Source organism: Hakea prostrata, chromosome 5 (assembly GCF_041222555.1).
Source record: "Hakea prostrata isolate BN-2017 chromosome 5, UWA_Hpros_2, whole genome shotgun sequence".
NCBI classification, from domain to species: Eukaryota; Viridiplantae; Streptophyta; class Magnoliopsida; order Proteales; family Proteaceae; genus Hakea; species Hakea prostrata.
The window spans coordinates 48,656,773-48,673,941 of record NC_142604.1 but is presented as its reverse complement, the minus strand read 5'-3'; the positions used below and the strand labels follow the sequence as shown (position 1 = coordinate 48,673,941).

At 38.3% G+C, this 17,169-nt stretch overlaps 1 protein-coding gene across 2 annotated transcripts in view; it reads right to left on the bottom strand.

Moving 5' to 3' along the window:
• Positions 1 to 25: 25 nt before the first annotated feature.
• LOC149016294 (nicotinate phosphoribosyltransferase 2-like) overlaps positions 26 to 17,169 on the bottom strand; it is a 36,163-nt gene continuing 19,019 nt past the window's right edge. For both annotated transcript variants that reach the window (XM_089157447.1, XM_089157448.1), the window contains 8 exons: positions 16,454 to 16,570; positions 14,151 to 14,209; positions 6,459 to 6,633; positions 2,781 to 2,915; positions 2,598 to 2,696; positions 1,481 to 1,589; positions 482 to 594; positions 26 to 383 (listed from right to left, as the gene is read on the bottom strand). In XM_089157447.1, the coding sequence (XP_089013573.1) occupies positions 306 to 383; positions 482 to 594; positions 1,481 to 1,589; positions 2,598 to 2,696; positions 2,781 to 2,915; positions 6,459 to 6,633; positions 14,151 to 14,209; positions 16,454 to 16,570 (885 nt within the window). In that variant the 3' untranslated portion in view covers positions 26 to 305. The remainder of the gene's footprint in view (positions 384 to 481; positions 595 to 1,480; positions 1,590 to 2,597; positions 2,697 to 2,780; positions 2,916 to 6,458; positions 6,634 to 14,150; positions 14,210 to 16,453; positions 16,571 to 17,169) is intronic.

Here is a 17,169-nt window from a genome sequence, read left to right as displayed (position 1 = left end):
CCTCAGGGGTAAATTGCTCACTATTTGCATCATGGTTTATAAATGGTCTAATTTTGATTGAAATAAAGGGTCTGGCCCATCAACATAGAAGATACCATCCTCTCCCTGGATGAGAAAATTAAGAGGGGCACGAAAATTGAATGAACAATTAATTGATTTTATTAATTACTTGCTATACTCAGTTGTTTGTTCAAGGGCAGAAATTGAAAACATTATTATTTGTAGTACAAACTCTTTCAGGAAGATCACTAAAGTCTTTTGCTTCTCACATGGCAATGATACTTGTATTACTCTATTGTTCATCTTCACTCCAACTCGCCAACAGGTGCTTCGTTGAGCCAAAGGAAATGAATGAAATCGTATAACTTTGCACTTACACTCACCTGCACAGAACAAAAGGTTAATTCCCTGTACAAAAAAGAAAACAAAGGGCTTGAAGAGAATGCTTATATCATAAAAAAAAAATGGAAATCTGCAGAACCTTGTAAGGTGTTGGGTTCAATCGCCTCATGTGATCAGGTCGCATCTTCTCAAGCTGTTGCATGCAACGCTTTCTTATCTCCGTAAGAGAAGGTAACTCTTCTCTTGCTTTACCTTTCAAGCAGAAAATGCCAACTTTCAATGTTGTAACTTGTAATGTAGCCTAGCCCTCCCTCCCAACAACATCCCCCATAAAACAAAAGTAACCACAAAAAAAGGGGTCCACATTGCCAGGCATGATGATTCTCAGGATATCACAGATAGAACGGTACATGATCAAACATTATTTTCTTTAACATCAAGAGTATATATTTAAACACCGTTAGAAAAATTCATTATAAATATAATATCGATTTAAAGCTCAAACAGTTTCAAACTTTCAATAGACGAAAATTACACTGTCTAGACAGTTTAACAGGCATAGATTTGTGGAACAACAAAGTTCCATCTTTTCCATTTATGCACAGGTCCAAAACTGTCATTGGTATCTAGACTATATCACAATCACTCTTGTCCTTTTATTCAGTGGGTTAATCAGGGAATGACCCTGCTTTCTTTTGAATTGATTGATAAAAGAGTGCATGATTCAGATGTAATTTCTTTGGAAACAAAAGCCCAATATATGGGTTATGAAGGTGAAATTAAAAAGATTGTCCTTGACTATCTGCAGGATGATACACTCCTACTTCGATTTTGTTTTCATAATTTTCTAGTTTAGGCCAGCCAAAACCAGTTTTTGAATTAGAGCAGCCAATTAACCTTTGGAAGTCATCCTTCTCTCCCAAAGAAATCCAGAATGTTCTCAAAAAAAAGGGGAGGTTATCCTTTCCAATTTAGTATGACGGTCATGGCAAGGGTTCTCAAAAGATAGCCCAAAAGCCGACTAAAATCCTTTCTTATGTTATGTCTGTAAAATAATTCATACAAAGCCATCATAATTAAATAGTTTAAATTTCTGAATATATAATGGGAAACAATTAACAGCTTAACAACAACACACCTGAATCTCCAGGCCAGTAGCAACGAAGCAGTTCCTCAACATGCTGTGGCACTACATACGCTCTCTTAGATTCAATAAAAGGGTGACGACATAGAATCCGTTCTGCTGCCTGCATGTTGAACATAAAGTAAAAGATGACAATACTTCATACCATGACTCAAATGAAAAAATACAATCAATAAGACAATTTGGGAGAATGCAGCTACCACTGTTTAGTGATAAGACAGTCAAACAGCATCAATTTCCAAAACAGCTCTCATAGAAATACAATGACTAAATCCCTAACAGAATAGAAGATTTTCAATGAAAGAAAAAAATAGTCCTCAACATCTAGTTATATGGGGATATTAATTCTGGTAATCTCCGGTTCAGTCTGTATTCTCTCTACCAGAGTCAATGTGATGGGTAAGCAAGAGTCCAGTATCAGTACGTCATAAGTATTCAATCACTTGCAGTGAAAAATGCTGCAACATTTTGTATAGCCTCTTTTCTTATAAAATAGAGCACTAAGAACAAGTAGGCAACGTAAGCCAGCATTCGCTCTTTGGATCCAAACAGAAGCACAACTTTCTCTTTGAGATGGATCCCATCCTCCAGAAGACTGGACTAACCAAATATGATCCTTCTCTTCTTATGGTAGGAACTTGACATTTGTTTAAAACGCCTGTTTACTTCAAAATTAAAACCACAGAGGTTGACGGAGACGCACAGTTCCCATCATCAGCTTTGACAGTCTTTAATTAGCTAGTAGAGGTTACAAGCGTATTGTCCAAAGTATCTTTGGTATCTGAGCAAATGAGTGTTTTTTAAGGAAGCACAATGGAGTCAAAATGCCAAAATAATCAGTGAAGTCCATGAGTTGGTACAAGTCCAGCAGAAGAAAAATCTTAGGCATTGTGAGGGTAGCACACTAGCACAAATGAGTCAAAATGACAAAATAATCAGCAAAGTCATTGGTACGAGTTCAAAAGAAAAAAAGAATCCATAACTCATCACATGTACACACTTTCCATCAGGAATCACATGGTTATGGAAGAGAAGCTTAAACATCTTTTTGAAACAAAAAATTCTCCACATTACTGGAAAATAATCATAAGATGATGAGCTGATACAATACCTTCGGAGGTGGTTCATTTTCCCCTGTCATTATGTCCACCAAGGGATAGCCTTCTTTCCCATACAACCTATAACACCTTTTCTTGCATGGTATCGAGACCTAGAAAAAAATAATAATAAACACCAGGGAGCTCGGACAGAAATGCTAATGAGAGTTTGAGACTGTTAGACATCCTTGTCAAACCTTTGATACGTCTTCAGAAAGTTTTATGCGAGGTTGATTATTTATCTCAACCAACTTGAAAACACAACCTAGAGCTGCTTGAGCATAGCATGTAACGAGATAGGTACCTATTCCAAATGCATCAACCTCATGTCCCTGTGAAGAGAAGAAGTCATCCAAACATTAATGCACCGAATGAATATACAGCAACTGGAAGTCCTCTTTCTCCATTATGGCAATTTGTCCAAAAAATGTCTAGTTGCATACCATAATATCATACTCAATTTAAATTTTCAATTAGTTATTTATTCTTTTGGGGTGAAAATACCATACTAAACATTAATCACATATAGAAGCATAAAAGCTTCCGTGCAGCTACGTAACTCTGAAAAAAACAGACTTCAAACAAAAAGATCATGCAAGAGGAGATTTAAAATTTTTAACTGGGGTTTAGTTCAGAAATGGATTGGGAAAATCTGAAATCTCAAATGTGCAGCATTATAATTAGGGATCTGAGAAACACCTCTAACTCTCCTGGATTCAGCCTTTGGTTCGAAGTAATTTTTATCTCGGGCCTCAACAGCTGAACTTGGATGTTCGAGCTTCCAAATCCAACCAAGCCCTACTATATGGGTTCCTAGACAATAAAAATTTCTCATGGTTCAAACTTCAACATTCTCAATGAGAATTTTTACCATAGAAATTCTAAAATAGATTTTGAACTGATAAGAACACCATTTTTATCAGGAATTGAAGCAGATCTATTACAGAGGATGTGATTAAATGAACAGCATAGTATTAAGCGTCAGACCAATTTAGGAGTCGACCTTTCTGCAAAAAACTGAATTGTGGCATGTGTGTGTTTGTTATTAAAAACTGTACAGATTGGGTTTCAGTAAATCAAAGTTTGGTTTAGCATAAAAGGTCAAATTTTAGGATTTAAGGTTTTCTGTAGTTATTAGGTTACATTGAGTGAGCGAGATTGGGAAAATCGATTCCAGTTAAGGCTTTGTTCATTTTGGCATGAAAGTTTGCTTGAAAATATTCACTTCAAAGAATTTGAATGCTGACAAGCATTCCAAAGTTCTTTTTTTCTTGAAAAACTATTCACCATATAAAATTCTACATTCACAAAGTAAATTTAACATGGAAAATTTTACACCAAAATATACTGCGTCAAAGAAAATCTTATGCTTAGGGGCTCCAGGTTCCTAAAGGAAATGAAGCTAGGAAAAAGAAATGGTGGCCACAGGTTTCAGTCTGCCAGAAAAAAGTCACACTGAAGAAGATTTCTTAAAATAAAGGCTAACTGATTTTTTATAGAATGTGGAATAAAATGAAAGAAATTGGAACGAATCTGTTAACCTAGAGTGAGATGAACAGCATTAGAAGAATACGACAAAGAATTTCATGTTCTCTCAACCAACATCATTTGTGGATCGATACCAATAAAACTGAATCTTTATAGAATGTGGAATAAAATGAAATAAATTGGAAAGAATCCGTTAACCTAGAGTGAGATGAACTGCATTAGAAGAATACGACACAGAATTTCATGTTCTCTCAACCAACATCATTTGTGGAGAAATACCAATAACTTCAGTTTGCGAAATGCTCATGGAAGAAAAGAAGAGCTTGAAGAGAAGTTAATCCTTCACTTTCTGAAATGTACATAATTATTTTAATGTGCTTCGACAGAGAACAAGCATTTATTCAAAAACAGACGATCTAAATGACATCTATACTGGTGCATTTAGAACTTGACACCCTATTTCGATTGCCCTTTACCTGATTCACAGGAGTTCTTTTAAGTCAAGGGTAAAAGGAGATCTTCAAGATAATTTGGAAGTCATTTATCCTTTGTTAACAATGCTGCAATTCACTTTCTACTTTAAGTTCATCTTTGGTTGACAAGGATCCCATCATGGGCCCAATATTTGCCTTCTATTTACTTTATTTTCTTTCCATAATACGCAATCAGTTTAAGAAACTTTATGTTATCGGGATTAGAAGACTTCTCCTGAATCCCAGAATTTATAAAAAAAAAGCCATCAAGACAGTGACTGAGGGCACACACACAAATCTCGTTCCTTCATCTCTTCCTTCTGTTCTCTGTTCTTTCTGATTATTTTAATTTTAATTTTATTTCTGTTATTCATTATCGAAAGCTATCCTTGTCTATACAGTTTTGGAGGACATATGTGAAATGACAATATATGTTCTCGCTGAAAAAAAGAAAACAAAGAAAAAGAGAGTGTACTACTAGAAATGCAAAAAAAGTAAGTTTACAAATTATCTGACACCTTAAGGGGTGTCAATAAGAAGATCCCTTCAAAGGAGAGAAAGAAACCCTCTATATCAAAGGTTGTTTAGGGCTGAAGACAATATTCTCGAAAGAAAAACAAACCCTTCTCGAAAGAAAAACCCAAGAGGTTTGATCGATAAATGGCTTGGAAATATGATCCAAATCAGTCCATGGTTTTCACAGGCCAGGATTGTTGAAGTGAGTTAAGAGTCATTCCCACATGTTACAGTCTTCATGGGCTAAACTTAAACCCAAGTCCAGTCTAATATGAAATGAAAATTGAGAAGTGTTTCAAAGTCAATAAAAGGGTCTATGACGTAGAAATAAGAAACTCCATTGTCAAAGGAGCTTTCCTTTGCTAAGAGTTGGGTAGTAGTTAGTTTTTAAGTTTGAGTTAATAGTCTTGTTGGTGGGTGTTAAATAGTTGTTGGTTGATGTATTTAATAGAGTATTTTACGTGTGGATCCCCTTAGTGGACCACAAACTAAGGGTCCTCTTAGTGCAATATATTACATGTAGGTCCTAACCAAACTAACATCGTTAGTCGCTGTTAAGTATATTCAAATTTCAAACATTGAGGGACCAAAATACCCCTCATGTTATTTAATACATTGTGTTATTATATATATATATATATATTTTTTTTTTCTTTCATTTTTTGGATATATAATTTTTTAACCATATAATTAACGTTTAATGATCAATTATCTCTTTTTAAAACCATATATTAACACAATGTATTAAATAACCTGAGGGGCACTTTGGTCCCTTCACATTTGAAATTTGAATATACTTAACGGCAGCAAACGGTGTTAGTCTGCTTGGGACCCACACGTAATATATTGCATTATGGGGACCCAACATTAGTTTATGATCTACTAAAGGGACCCACACGTAAAAAACTCTATTCAATATCTATGCTTTTAGATTGACAGTATAAAGGAAGTTATATAAGCATATCCAAAGCTAGATGTAGTTTGAAAAATAGTACTGAGAACATTACAGGGAACACCTTTCCGGGAATAATTTGTGTTAGAGATAATGAGAGAATATGATGTAACACGATAGGTAGAGTCCCCTAACGTGGTTTCCTTATTGGATTGGGTCTATGGTCCTTAGTGTCCTAGTCTAAGTGAGTTTCCTATTAAGCCTTTAGGATTAATCAAGTAAGTGTTAAGAGTTACATTTGAGTTTCCTTTTTGTAATCCTATTGCAGTTAATTCTCTCTTCTTCTCCCTCAATCTCTCTTCCTTCTTCTCTCTACCTAGTATTGGTTACAAATCTTGGGATTGTTTACAATTTGCAAATGAGAAACAGATTTAAGTTTCCATAGCATTCATCATGAAATAGAAAACATATATTTGTTTGCTACTATTCTCGATTTCAGAGTTCACCTGTTTATTCAAAGCATCTAAAGTTTCTTCATTGAGATCATTGCTAGCAGTAATGGTCATCTTTCCAAATCCTGACACCTCAAATTCCTTTTCAATTGCAGAGAAGAACTTCCTTGCCTCACTGGACAAATATGCAAGGTCACCAGAATCCAATCTAATCCCAACCGCTTGGTAGCTGCAAAATATACCAACTCATCAGCAGGAAAAATTAAGAGCAACAAAGAATGATTAAAGTAGAAGTTTTCTAGACAGGAAATCAAGGGAAAGAAGAGGTTAGGTAGGTGGGGCCACATCTAGTAGATGAATGATGATTTCATGAAAAGGACAAACAATTAGAGATCAAACCCAGAGTGGTAGTAGTCCAAGGATCATAACTCTGATTTTACCATAAATCTCCCTAAGAAATTAACTGAAACGAATGCATATGCTACAAGAGAAACTACTTCTTTCAGCAGGATCACAGATCTCACCTACAAAATAACTAAACAAAAAGACGTGCTACAAGAGAAACTCATTTGTAGCAAGTGAAAACCATAGAATGATTGGTGCTTCACATGAGTTAACATGTTTAATAAACTGTTGCTCAAAGAACCAGCAGGCAAGTCCTAAAGGTGAACCCTAAACACTGAAGACAGAAACTATCCAAACGAACAAGTAAAACAATCCCATAGAGAACAACTGGCACCAAGTTGAAACCACTTCTCAACACTCCCTTTTTTTAGGGGTGGGAGAGAGAAATTGACCTAGATACAACAAAAAAAATTTAAAAAGGGCAACTTCTCGAACCACGACCTGTACGTCTTAAACTACCTCCAGCATACCAAAATACGTAGCAAAGACATCATAAACTCTTGGGAGGCCATTTCTTGCTAGTACTCCCATTATCTCTCCCATGTCAAAATGTTTGCTCTGAATATTCCACTAGGCTCTACCTTCTTTTTTTCTTCTTTTTTTGGTTGTTGTTGGGGGGGGGGGGATGAATGTTAAATTCATTACCAAAGAGAAAAATTACAAGGGCACAAGGGACAAAGCCCAAACAAGCAAGCCAAAGGGCACAATATCAAGCAACTAAAGGGGCATCGAGCCTAGCAACCACCTAAGGGTAAAGAAAAACAAACTAGACACACGAGCGCCTATTTTGTCGACTTTTTTCTTCTTCTTCTTAGTTTGCGGTGACTTAAAATCATCAATAAAGTCTTCTCCAAACTGATGCTGCCCTTTATTGGCACGATTGCTCCTTCTGCAACCCTCACGATCAAAGTCAGCCAAAGGACTTGAGACAGCGGTGTCCTTGGTTAGGTTAGATGGGGGGAAGGGGAAGGGGAAGGAGGTAACTGGCAAGAAGATGGAAGGGTGGGCCTCATGAAGAGAGGGAGCATCTAAGGGAGAGGTAGGGAGAGAGGAAAGAGAAGAGGATCCAGATGGGGGAAGGGGGGATTGGGGCATGGGCTAGTGAGAAGGGCAAGTTAGAGGGCTGAGGGGAGGATCTAGAGAGGAGATGGGGCCAATTAGATAGGCGGGGGACCAAGGGGTTGGGTTATAAGGAGAAATGGGCCTAATGGATATAGAAGAGGAAGGGAGGGATGGCCTGGGTAGAGAAATAGATGGGCATCCCAACAAAGGGCCCATAAGCCTAAAAGAGGGGTTGGGAGGGGAGAGAACTGAAGGGTTTGGACAACTAGGAGAGTCGAACCATGAGGGGGGTTGGACCAAACCTGAACCAAGAGGACCACCTTGAATACCTCGTAGAGGAGGTATTTCTAGGACGATGAGGGAATCACATGGGGATGGGATTGTAGAGCAACCGGAGGAGCAGGAAAGTGGGGCAACGGTAACAGCCACATCTGAGCCAACAGTAGCTACGATGGGGACCAAACTAAGGGGCACAAAAGACTTTTGCAAGGCCACGGCAGGTTGGACAAATGGAGTTGCTAAAACAGTGAAAGAGCCATGGTTAGGGATTAAAGCACAGAGCGTAGGATCCAAGTAGGGCAAGGAAGTAGGATCTCTAGACACAAGGGGGCAGAGGAGGCAGCACCAATAGGGGAAGTAGCTCTGCTTACGAAAATCTCGACTAGAGAAAAGGCAAAAATTTTGGGGTAATTTTCATATGGACCCCCTGAGGTTTGGTCCATGTCATTTTAAGTCCAAATAAATGGACACTTTGCATCTGCCTCCCCTGAGGTATTCAATAAGATCAATTAAGGACAATTTGTAATTTTTATGACCAAAATACCCTCACATCTATTCTACTTGCGTATTTTCTCTCTCATCTCTTCATCTTCAGTCCGGCCTCGCCCCATCTCCCGTTTTTCCTCTTCAACTCCGGCGACAGTTGGATAAAAGCATCTGCAACCACGAAAGCTAGCGGATGGAAAACGTCGCTCTGCAAGTGCTTCACGAGCTGCAACCACTGCCATTTTTCCCCATTTAGAAGTCTTCTTAGCAGATAGAGTAGACTCAGCAAGAGCATTTGCGAATCTCCATTGAAGTTTTTCTTGTATGCATCATACAAAATTGATGGAACGAGTCTTCTTGAATCAAAGACGTCTTTTTTGTCGAAAATAATTCAAAACGTTGTTGGCACTTTTCGAGCTTTGTTTCTTAGCTCGACAGGGAAAATCTGGAGAATCCGGCGACGACAACATGGAAGACGAAGACGATCTTCCAGGAGAAATTACTGGGTCCAAAAGGTTGAAGAAGGATTTGTTGCTCGAGTGACTCGTTTTCAATTTACCTGAAATCATCTTGAAGAAGAAGTAGATTCAATTCCATAAACCGTTTTCAATTTACCTGAAATCATTCTGAAGAAGAAGCAGATTCAATCCCACAAACCTGTACCTTTCGATCGTAGGAATCGTAATCTCTTGTAAGTCTCTTTTCTCTAGTTTTTTATTTTATTTTATTTTTTTCTTTTTTGTTTATTGCTGCTCACCCCTCTGTCCCTGTTAATTCTTGTTTCTCGTGAAGTTTTTTCTGACATCTTATCCTATGTACCACATCTTATTGTGAAACAAGAATCAACAGTAAGGGTAAACAGCAATTTTTCTGTAGTTGTTAATTCTATAAAAACACCTATTTTCTTGTGCATTGCTTGCTTACCCTCCCTGTTTCATCATCTATATCTTGTTTCTTATTTTCTGTATTTGTTAATCGAATTCCAGTATATATCTGAAATCAAAGAGACCTGGATCGATTTCACTTTATCGATGTTTCTAACCACATCGGGACTCGGTTGACGTTGCAAGCTCCAAGCCGGAATATTGACGACGAGATTTTCAAGTTCAAGCTTCTTGACGATTCCTGGAATTCGAGTCGTCGTTACTAAGTCAGGACTCTGTTGACGCTGCAACTTCTGGACTGGATTACCGGATGAGATTTTGATTCTCAGATTGAGGCTTCTTGATGATTTCTAGAATTTGAACCATTGTTAATGATGGATTTCTGCTCTCTTCACCGCTTTTGCTGCTGTGGAATTTGATGTATCGACTGATTTTTTGCCGGAATTTAGCCTGCAAGGAGAAATCTCTCAGTGCAGTGGTTGCAGCTCGTGAAGCACTTGCAGAGCAACGTTTTCCATCTGCTATTTCGTGGTCGCAAATGCTTTTATCCAACTGTCGCCGGAGTTGAGGAGGAAGAAAAGGCAGAGATGGGACGAGGCCGACGGAAGATGGAGACGATGAAAGAGATAAAGAGAGAAAATATGCAAATCTTACCGTAGAATAGATGTTAGGGTATTTTGGTCATAAAAATTACAAATTGTCCTTAATTGATCTTATTGAATACCTCAGGGGAGCCAAATGCAAAGTGTCCATTTATTTGGACTAAAAATGACATGGACCAAACCTCAGGGGGTCCATATGAAAATTACCCAAAATTTTGACATGCATCTCAACGGTAGAGGAGAGGTCGGACCCAGACAAGGTCATCGGAGCAATCAGGGATCCTTTGGGGGTCGTCATTTCTGTCGTCTGTAGACCATGGGGGTTGACGCTATGATGTTTGCAGCAGGCTTGGTAGATATGCTAGAAGAAGCTTCAATAGTGATTTGTTCCAGGGCGTCAATCAAAGACAGCGCAGAGGCAGTGGATGGGGTCTCCACTTGCTCATCAGGAAGGGGATGCAGAGCACCTTGAGGAGAAGCTGGGTTTGCAGCGGTGAAGTCTACAGGAGACTTCATGGTAGATGTGCAACCGAAAACTTCACGGTTGAAGGACAAACATCTCTCAATCTTGTAAGAACCCAATCATACGCTATAATTTGGTCATAGTGAAGACCATTCTCATCTTCAATGGGGATGGAAGAATGAAGTGGTTTGGCAACAAGAACATCAACACATATGTGAGCATATGAAAAACGCTCCATATTGAGGGTTTTAGGTCATCTCGCAAAAGGGCACCCAATGATAGAGCCGATTCAAATAAGGCATTCAGGGTTCCAGAATTCTAAAGGAAGACCAGGAAGGTTAATCCATAGGGGAATAGATCTGAAGTAGACCCTATGGAGGGGCATGGAACGTTCCCACGACTTGAGGAATATAGGGGATTTCCCATGAACCATGGCAATCCCTCAATAGCTTGATTTTTGTAATCAGGGGAGGGAAAGTTGAACAGGAAACAACCCAAGTCAATCAAGAATGTATCCATAGTACCTAGAGCTTTCCATTGTTTTGACAGAGATGATTTGATGATATCAAGGAGGTGGCTGGACCTAAGAATTGGCCGATGATGGCTGATTGCCAGTGATGGATGCCAGCAACAGATGCGCAATGGGCAACAGGGGCACGGACAATGGATGAAGGAGAAGTTACAATTGGTAGCAGAATCGAGGAGAGGGGAAGAGGGAAGTCCAAATTTTAGGTGGCAATGGGTTGGGGGCAGGGGGGAGGAGGAGGATGGAGGGGGGCCAGAGGGTGGGGGTGATGGGAACTGGAAGAGGCCATAGCGATGAAGAGGCTCAGGGGAAGCAGTGGGGAGAATGAGAAGGGATTCTGGCAGAGCTAGGCAGGATTCCGGCAGAACTTAAGAGTTGGAAGAGGACATGGCTCACCCTTGACCGTAACTTGCATCCTGGGAATTCCCTCTTCAGGCTGCTGTTTCACAAGGCTCTACCTTACTTGTAAATAGAATGAACTTCTTGTCCAGCCACACCTTTCTGCTGCTGACCACCACCAGCATAAGACTGGAAAGGATAAAGTTAATGCAATGTGTGGCACCAGTATACAAGACTGGAATGGGTTCAAAACAACAAGGTATATGCAATATACGATGCCAGCAACGTAGACTGAAATTTGACTGAAAAAACAGAGTTAACAGAATGGATCACACCAGTATGCAAGACTGGTGTGGACACAAGACAATAAGGTTAATGCAATATACGTACTGGTGCTCTGGAGCGGGATGGACTCAAAACAATAAGGTTGATGCAATATACCATAATAGTCTGCAAGACTGGAATGGACTCAAAACAATAAGTTCAACATATTGCACAACATGCCTTCAGAGCATGTTAAACTGCTAATTCCTCTCTTCAAGACAGTCATTAGCAGTCCCATCTTGTCTCATCTCCACCACTTGATCAAACTCATTGTTTGGCAGCCAGTGGACACCCATAATATTGATAAGAGCATTTATAGGCAGGAAAAATTACCGAACCATGTACATGTACACTAAGATAAACCTGTATAAATTTGAAACACCAAGATGCATTTTACATCATTTCTCACACAATGCATTAAACAGTCATTAAATTTATAGATGCCTCTCTAGTTAGAAGAAGATGAAAATTTGTGAAAACATTTTAAGGTTCCTTAAAACTTGCATTCATTGTTTATTTATTCACAGGGGTCCTGAGCACATGACTTATCCATAAAATAAAAGACAGGATTCCATCAAAGGCACAAGGGCCCCACATGCTAGTGCAAGGGATAATGGAAAATTTGAAAATTTGAAAATTTTTCCAAAAAGGAGCTGCTAGAACCACATTAGCAATACCTGGGATATGACTTTGTCTGACTGAAACATCCACAGACTCCTTGGAGACCTTGCAAAAGGCAGACCTGAGGGAATAGCAATTTAAAGTACCTCACATCGGTACCTTTGTAATTGGACCAATATTTTCATTCACTCATAGTTCATTGATTCACTCCTAAGATCTCACTTTCTATGGGAAGGCAAGACAAGATGGTACACTGAGTTAATATTTCAATATGACCAGATCTGGGTTCAACTCGACACATAACAGGGCCCCAACTTGAACCAGGACCAGATATTTCACCAGAGCTCAATCAAATTGGGGCATTTCACTGCTGGAAGCTCATCACTTTGTGTTTTAAATTGATTTAGTGCATTGCTACAGTGTTATCCTACATGGCTACATCCACAACAAATCTAGCTTGCTTTCAAGCACATCCATGAGAAGTTAACCATTTTTTTCCAAATTGATTTTCTTTAAGAAAATTCATTTAAACCTTTTGATTTTGTGCCACTTGAATATATGCAAGGCCACTTCGCCAGATCTATTAGCTCATGGCAAGACTTTGCACATAGGGAATGGCAGTTTTAACCACTTTAATGACTAATATGCTCAGAATAGGGTAATTTAGACTTTTAATTCGTTGTAGCAGTTTCAACTTATGATCTGAAAACAATTAATAATACATATAAGTTTTTTTATTTTTTTACTTATAAATCTGACAATGCATTGTGTCTAGAAGGCCTAAAATAGGTGATATACCAAGTTCTAGGCCCATCCCCACCTAAAACCCACAAAGATGGCCAACCAATCAAGTTGGTAGGTAAACAAATACAAAGTAGTTGAGATCTCAAAATATATATCATGTGTAGCCAAGTGAATAGTGATCCCAAAATCTCAATTCCAAGTATCGCTCTGTTTCTACGAATACTGCCCTGTTTCAGTGATATATCGACTGTTGGGCGAAATACCGCCTTGTTTCGGCAATATACCGCTGACATTTTGTAGTTTCGTTTTTGCTAGGGGTTTAGTATCGCTACTTACCAAAACACCGAAATATCGCCAAGTTTCGGCGATATTTGGGCGACATTTCTCACTATGGTTCTAATACTCAATCAGATGACTTCTTTTATGCCGAAGCAAGTTGCCATGGAATCTAGGTGAGCCGAAGTTGTCATAGTTAAAAGGTGACCAAGGCATTGAAGAAGGCCTAGACACAAGATGACACCAAGGCAGCAACCAAGGCACTCAGAAGCCTAGGTGCCTCCTTGATAATTGTGTGCCAGAGAGACCTAGGTTTCCCATCAACAAACCATCAAATAATTACACCAGTCCTTCCAATGGAGGAGACCACAAGACTTATCTTCTTTACATAGGTTCCATACTTTGTGAACAAATAAATTACTGGACCAACTTTAAAAGGAGGATCAACCATCGCCCAATGTGCCCACCCTTACCCTAGTCTTAACCTTGAATTCCAAGGAGAACAAACCTCATAGAAGGGCCTTTAGGGCTCAAAGAAGATACTTAATGAATAATAGCCTAGCTAAATTTATTTGAAAAAATAATAAATGTCAAGACAGAAAAACCGCTATTAACGAAAGAAAGATGTGAAGCAATAACATAAAAGGAAAGCATCAAAATAGATTCTACATCCATAGAAGGAATTTTTTATTATAATTGAAAAAAATTCCTGAGAGTGTCACTGTCCAAACTTACCCCAGATCAGCAAGTGCTAGAGAAACTGCACAAAAATTAGGAATACCACTCTTCATGACCTGATAGAAACTAAAAGGGAATATATCAACACTACATAGTCGGAAACTTGGAAAAGCTATTAAAAAAAAAGTTATGCACCTGATAAATGAGACAGTATCATTCAAATGACAAGTGTATAATGTCAGTAACTAGAATGAACAGCTCCCACAAAAAATATGCGTGTAAATTTAATTTTCGGTAAAATGACTATGGTACTAATTCGTATCAGTAACACACTGTCTTGCTATCTCCAGGATGAATCTTAGCTGATTATGACATTTCACAAGAACAATATGGGATTTTCAAGTACACTTTTTCAAGAATGATAAATGCAGTGACTATGATTTTTGGAAATATAGGAAATATTACATCAAGTATTGACCCCTTGTAACTTTTGCTATACTGGAAATAAGTTCAATGAGACTGTCATTTTGAAGGAAATCACCTAAATGACTTGTATCCATCTTATGAGAATATAACTACAAAATGTAGTCAATAACATAGTTATCAAGGCGTCATGGGGACCACGGCATTTAAGGGTCTTCATGAGTGCCTTGGAGATAGGGTAGCCATAAGGCGTTGCCGTGGCAAAATATTGTTTTTGGTTTTTTCTCATTATTATTTTAATTTTTAATATAACCATTTTTTAGACACAAATGGCATATTAAGATTATTTCATTTCATTTAGGAGCTAAATAAGTACTAAGAAGATATCCAAATATCAAATAAACCAAAAATGTTTATCATACTAATGTTCCAATATAGAATACACATAAGTTCATCTCTAAGAAATTTGATTGGCCAAATAATTTTATTTTTCAAGAGACTTTTTGTGTTAGATAGGCACAGAACCAACATCCAAGATTTGCTTAATTCTGATTTATATCGAAGGTGCTACATTCCAGTCAAACCTTGTGTGGTACGCACAAACATTGTTGATATCATGGCAAATGACAATATTTTTCTAGATACCCAAAAAAATGCATATTTTACTGCACTTATTGGCTTCAAATAATGTTTTACCACATAAAGATAATGGAACTTTTAGATTTGAGAAAAGCACCTCTAAAGAAACTACTTAAACTTTTCACCTACCAGTAAAAATCGAGATTTGTTCTTGAGCTAGGGGGATGACCTTTCTTTCTTTTGGAAATTGATCTTTTAAAATATTTTTATTGAATTCAAATAGGGTATTTATTTATTAATGAATAATACCTTAAGCTTTTTCATTTACTTAGATCATATTAGGTTAAAAACAACGTCCAGTACAGGATTCAACACCAATACAATGCAAGCTGCCTTGCAATAAAGCAACCAACTGCCTAGTCGCCTAAGCATCATGCTAGGGATGCCTTGATAACCAAGGGTCAGTTATAGAACTAAGTTTAGGCTTCGATCAGTATAAAATTGTGATCTTAATTTTGAATTTTGAACTACTTGTTTTGAAGCTTGTCCTATCTATAGTTTCACAACTGGACCAGAGGCAATCTGAAAAGCCACACAATTCTGGTTTAGAGTCTTCAGACTGGTTTAACTGAGTGCAAGTACTAAAGCAAGGAACAATTAGATAAATGCTAAAATTAAGAATAAAATAAATGAATAAAAATAATCACCAGAAGTCCAGAACTGGACAGTTCTTACTTTTCCAGTTTGAATGCCTGTTCCTCCAGTATTAGAACTATGGTCCCAGCCAAAACTCAAATGAGAAGGTGAACAAAAGGATTAAATAACTGAGTTAAACAGTATCTCTAGGGCTTCATAGAGTGGGGTGATTATTTACAGTCAGCTTCGCGCGCGCCGGCGCGCCCCCGCCCCGGCGCCCTGCGCGCCCGGCCCGCTTTCTTTTTAATCCGGTGCCATCGGGCTTTGTCTTTTCCGTTGGCTTTGTTCCCTTGTGCCCGCTGTATAAAACACTTGTTTGCGTCTCCTCTCCCTCCTCTTTCCTCTTCCTCTTCCCCCGGCCTCCCCGGTCTGCGCCTTCTTCTCTCCTTTTCGCCTTTTTTTTGGCCTTTGTGGTTGTTGTTGGTGTCTTGGTGTCGTTTGTTTTTTTTTTGTTGTGTTTGGTGTGTTCCTTTTCCTTGCCTCGTCGGTGGCGCCCCGCCCTGGGCGGCAAGAAATAGAAAGTGAAAACACAAATTTTATAAGTTAGACTCTTAATTTTACCTTGTCATATAAACAGAATATCCATACATAATTCATCTATGAGTTACAGAAACTTGAAAAGTAATCTAATAACCTTAAGCAATCTGGAACAATTGACTTACATCATAAGTGTCCACAAGGGCTAGAAAGCTAGAAGGGAATGCCAATGCATATGAGATGAAAGCTGCCAATTCACTTTGATTGGTCTCACCAAAAATGCCATGCAATGAAACTGTCCGCTGAATAGCAAGCAGGGAGAAGTTAATTTTGACAAAGTTAATGGAGAGAGTGAAAAACATAGGAGACAAAAACACATTTTGCACAACATAATGACATATGTAGTAGGGAACCATTACTCATATTCAGCAAATCTGTAGTGCTAACGCAGAATATTAAATTGACTAAACATTAAGGTGTAAATTGAAAAGTGAATGAATTTCAGCAAAAGTAAGGATTTCCTCTTTGTGATAGCACCACTGAATGTCATTTGAATTGACCATGCAGGTTAAACAACAAGACTTGGCACAATAGGTATCTACAGTTAACTGAAACATGAGTATGACATTCAGCAATGGCTGGAAAGACTACAAATATAGCAAGTATTTCCTATGGAATATTTTCTAACAAGTTGGGAGTCAAGAGACTTACCAGAACTGCAATACAAATCAGAAGAGAATACCCAAGGTGACATGGATGATCTTAGCTAAATGGACCCTGACTTGGACAAGTGAGGGACAAATGGACAATAGAATTCTGACCATCAGAGAGGGAACTGGCTCTATAGATTGAATCAAAGACTACAAATATAGCAAGTATTTCCTATGCATGTTTTGAGCGT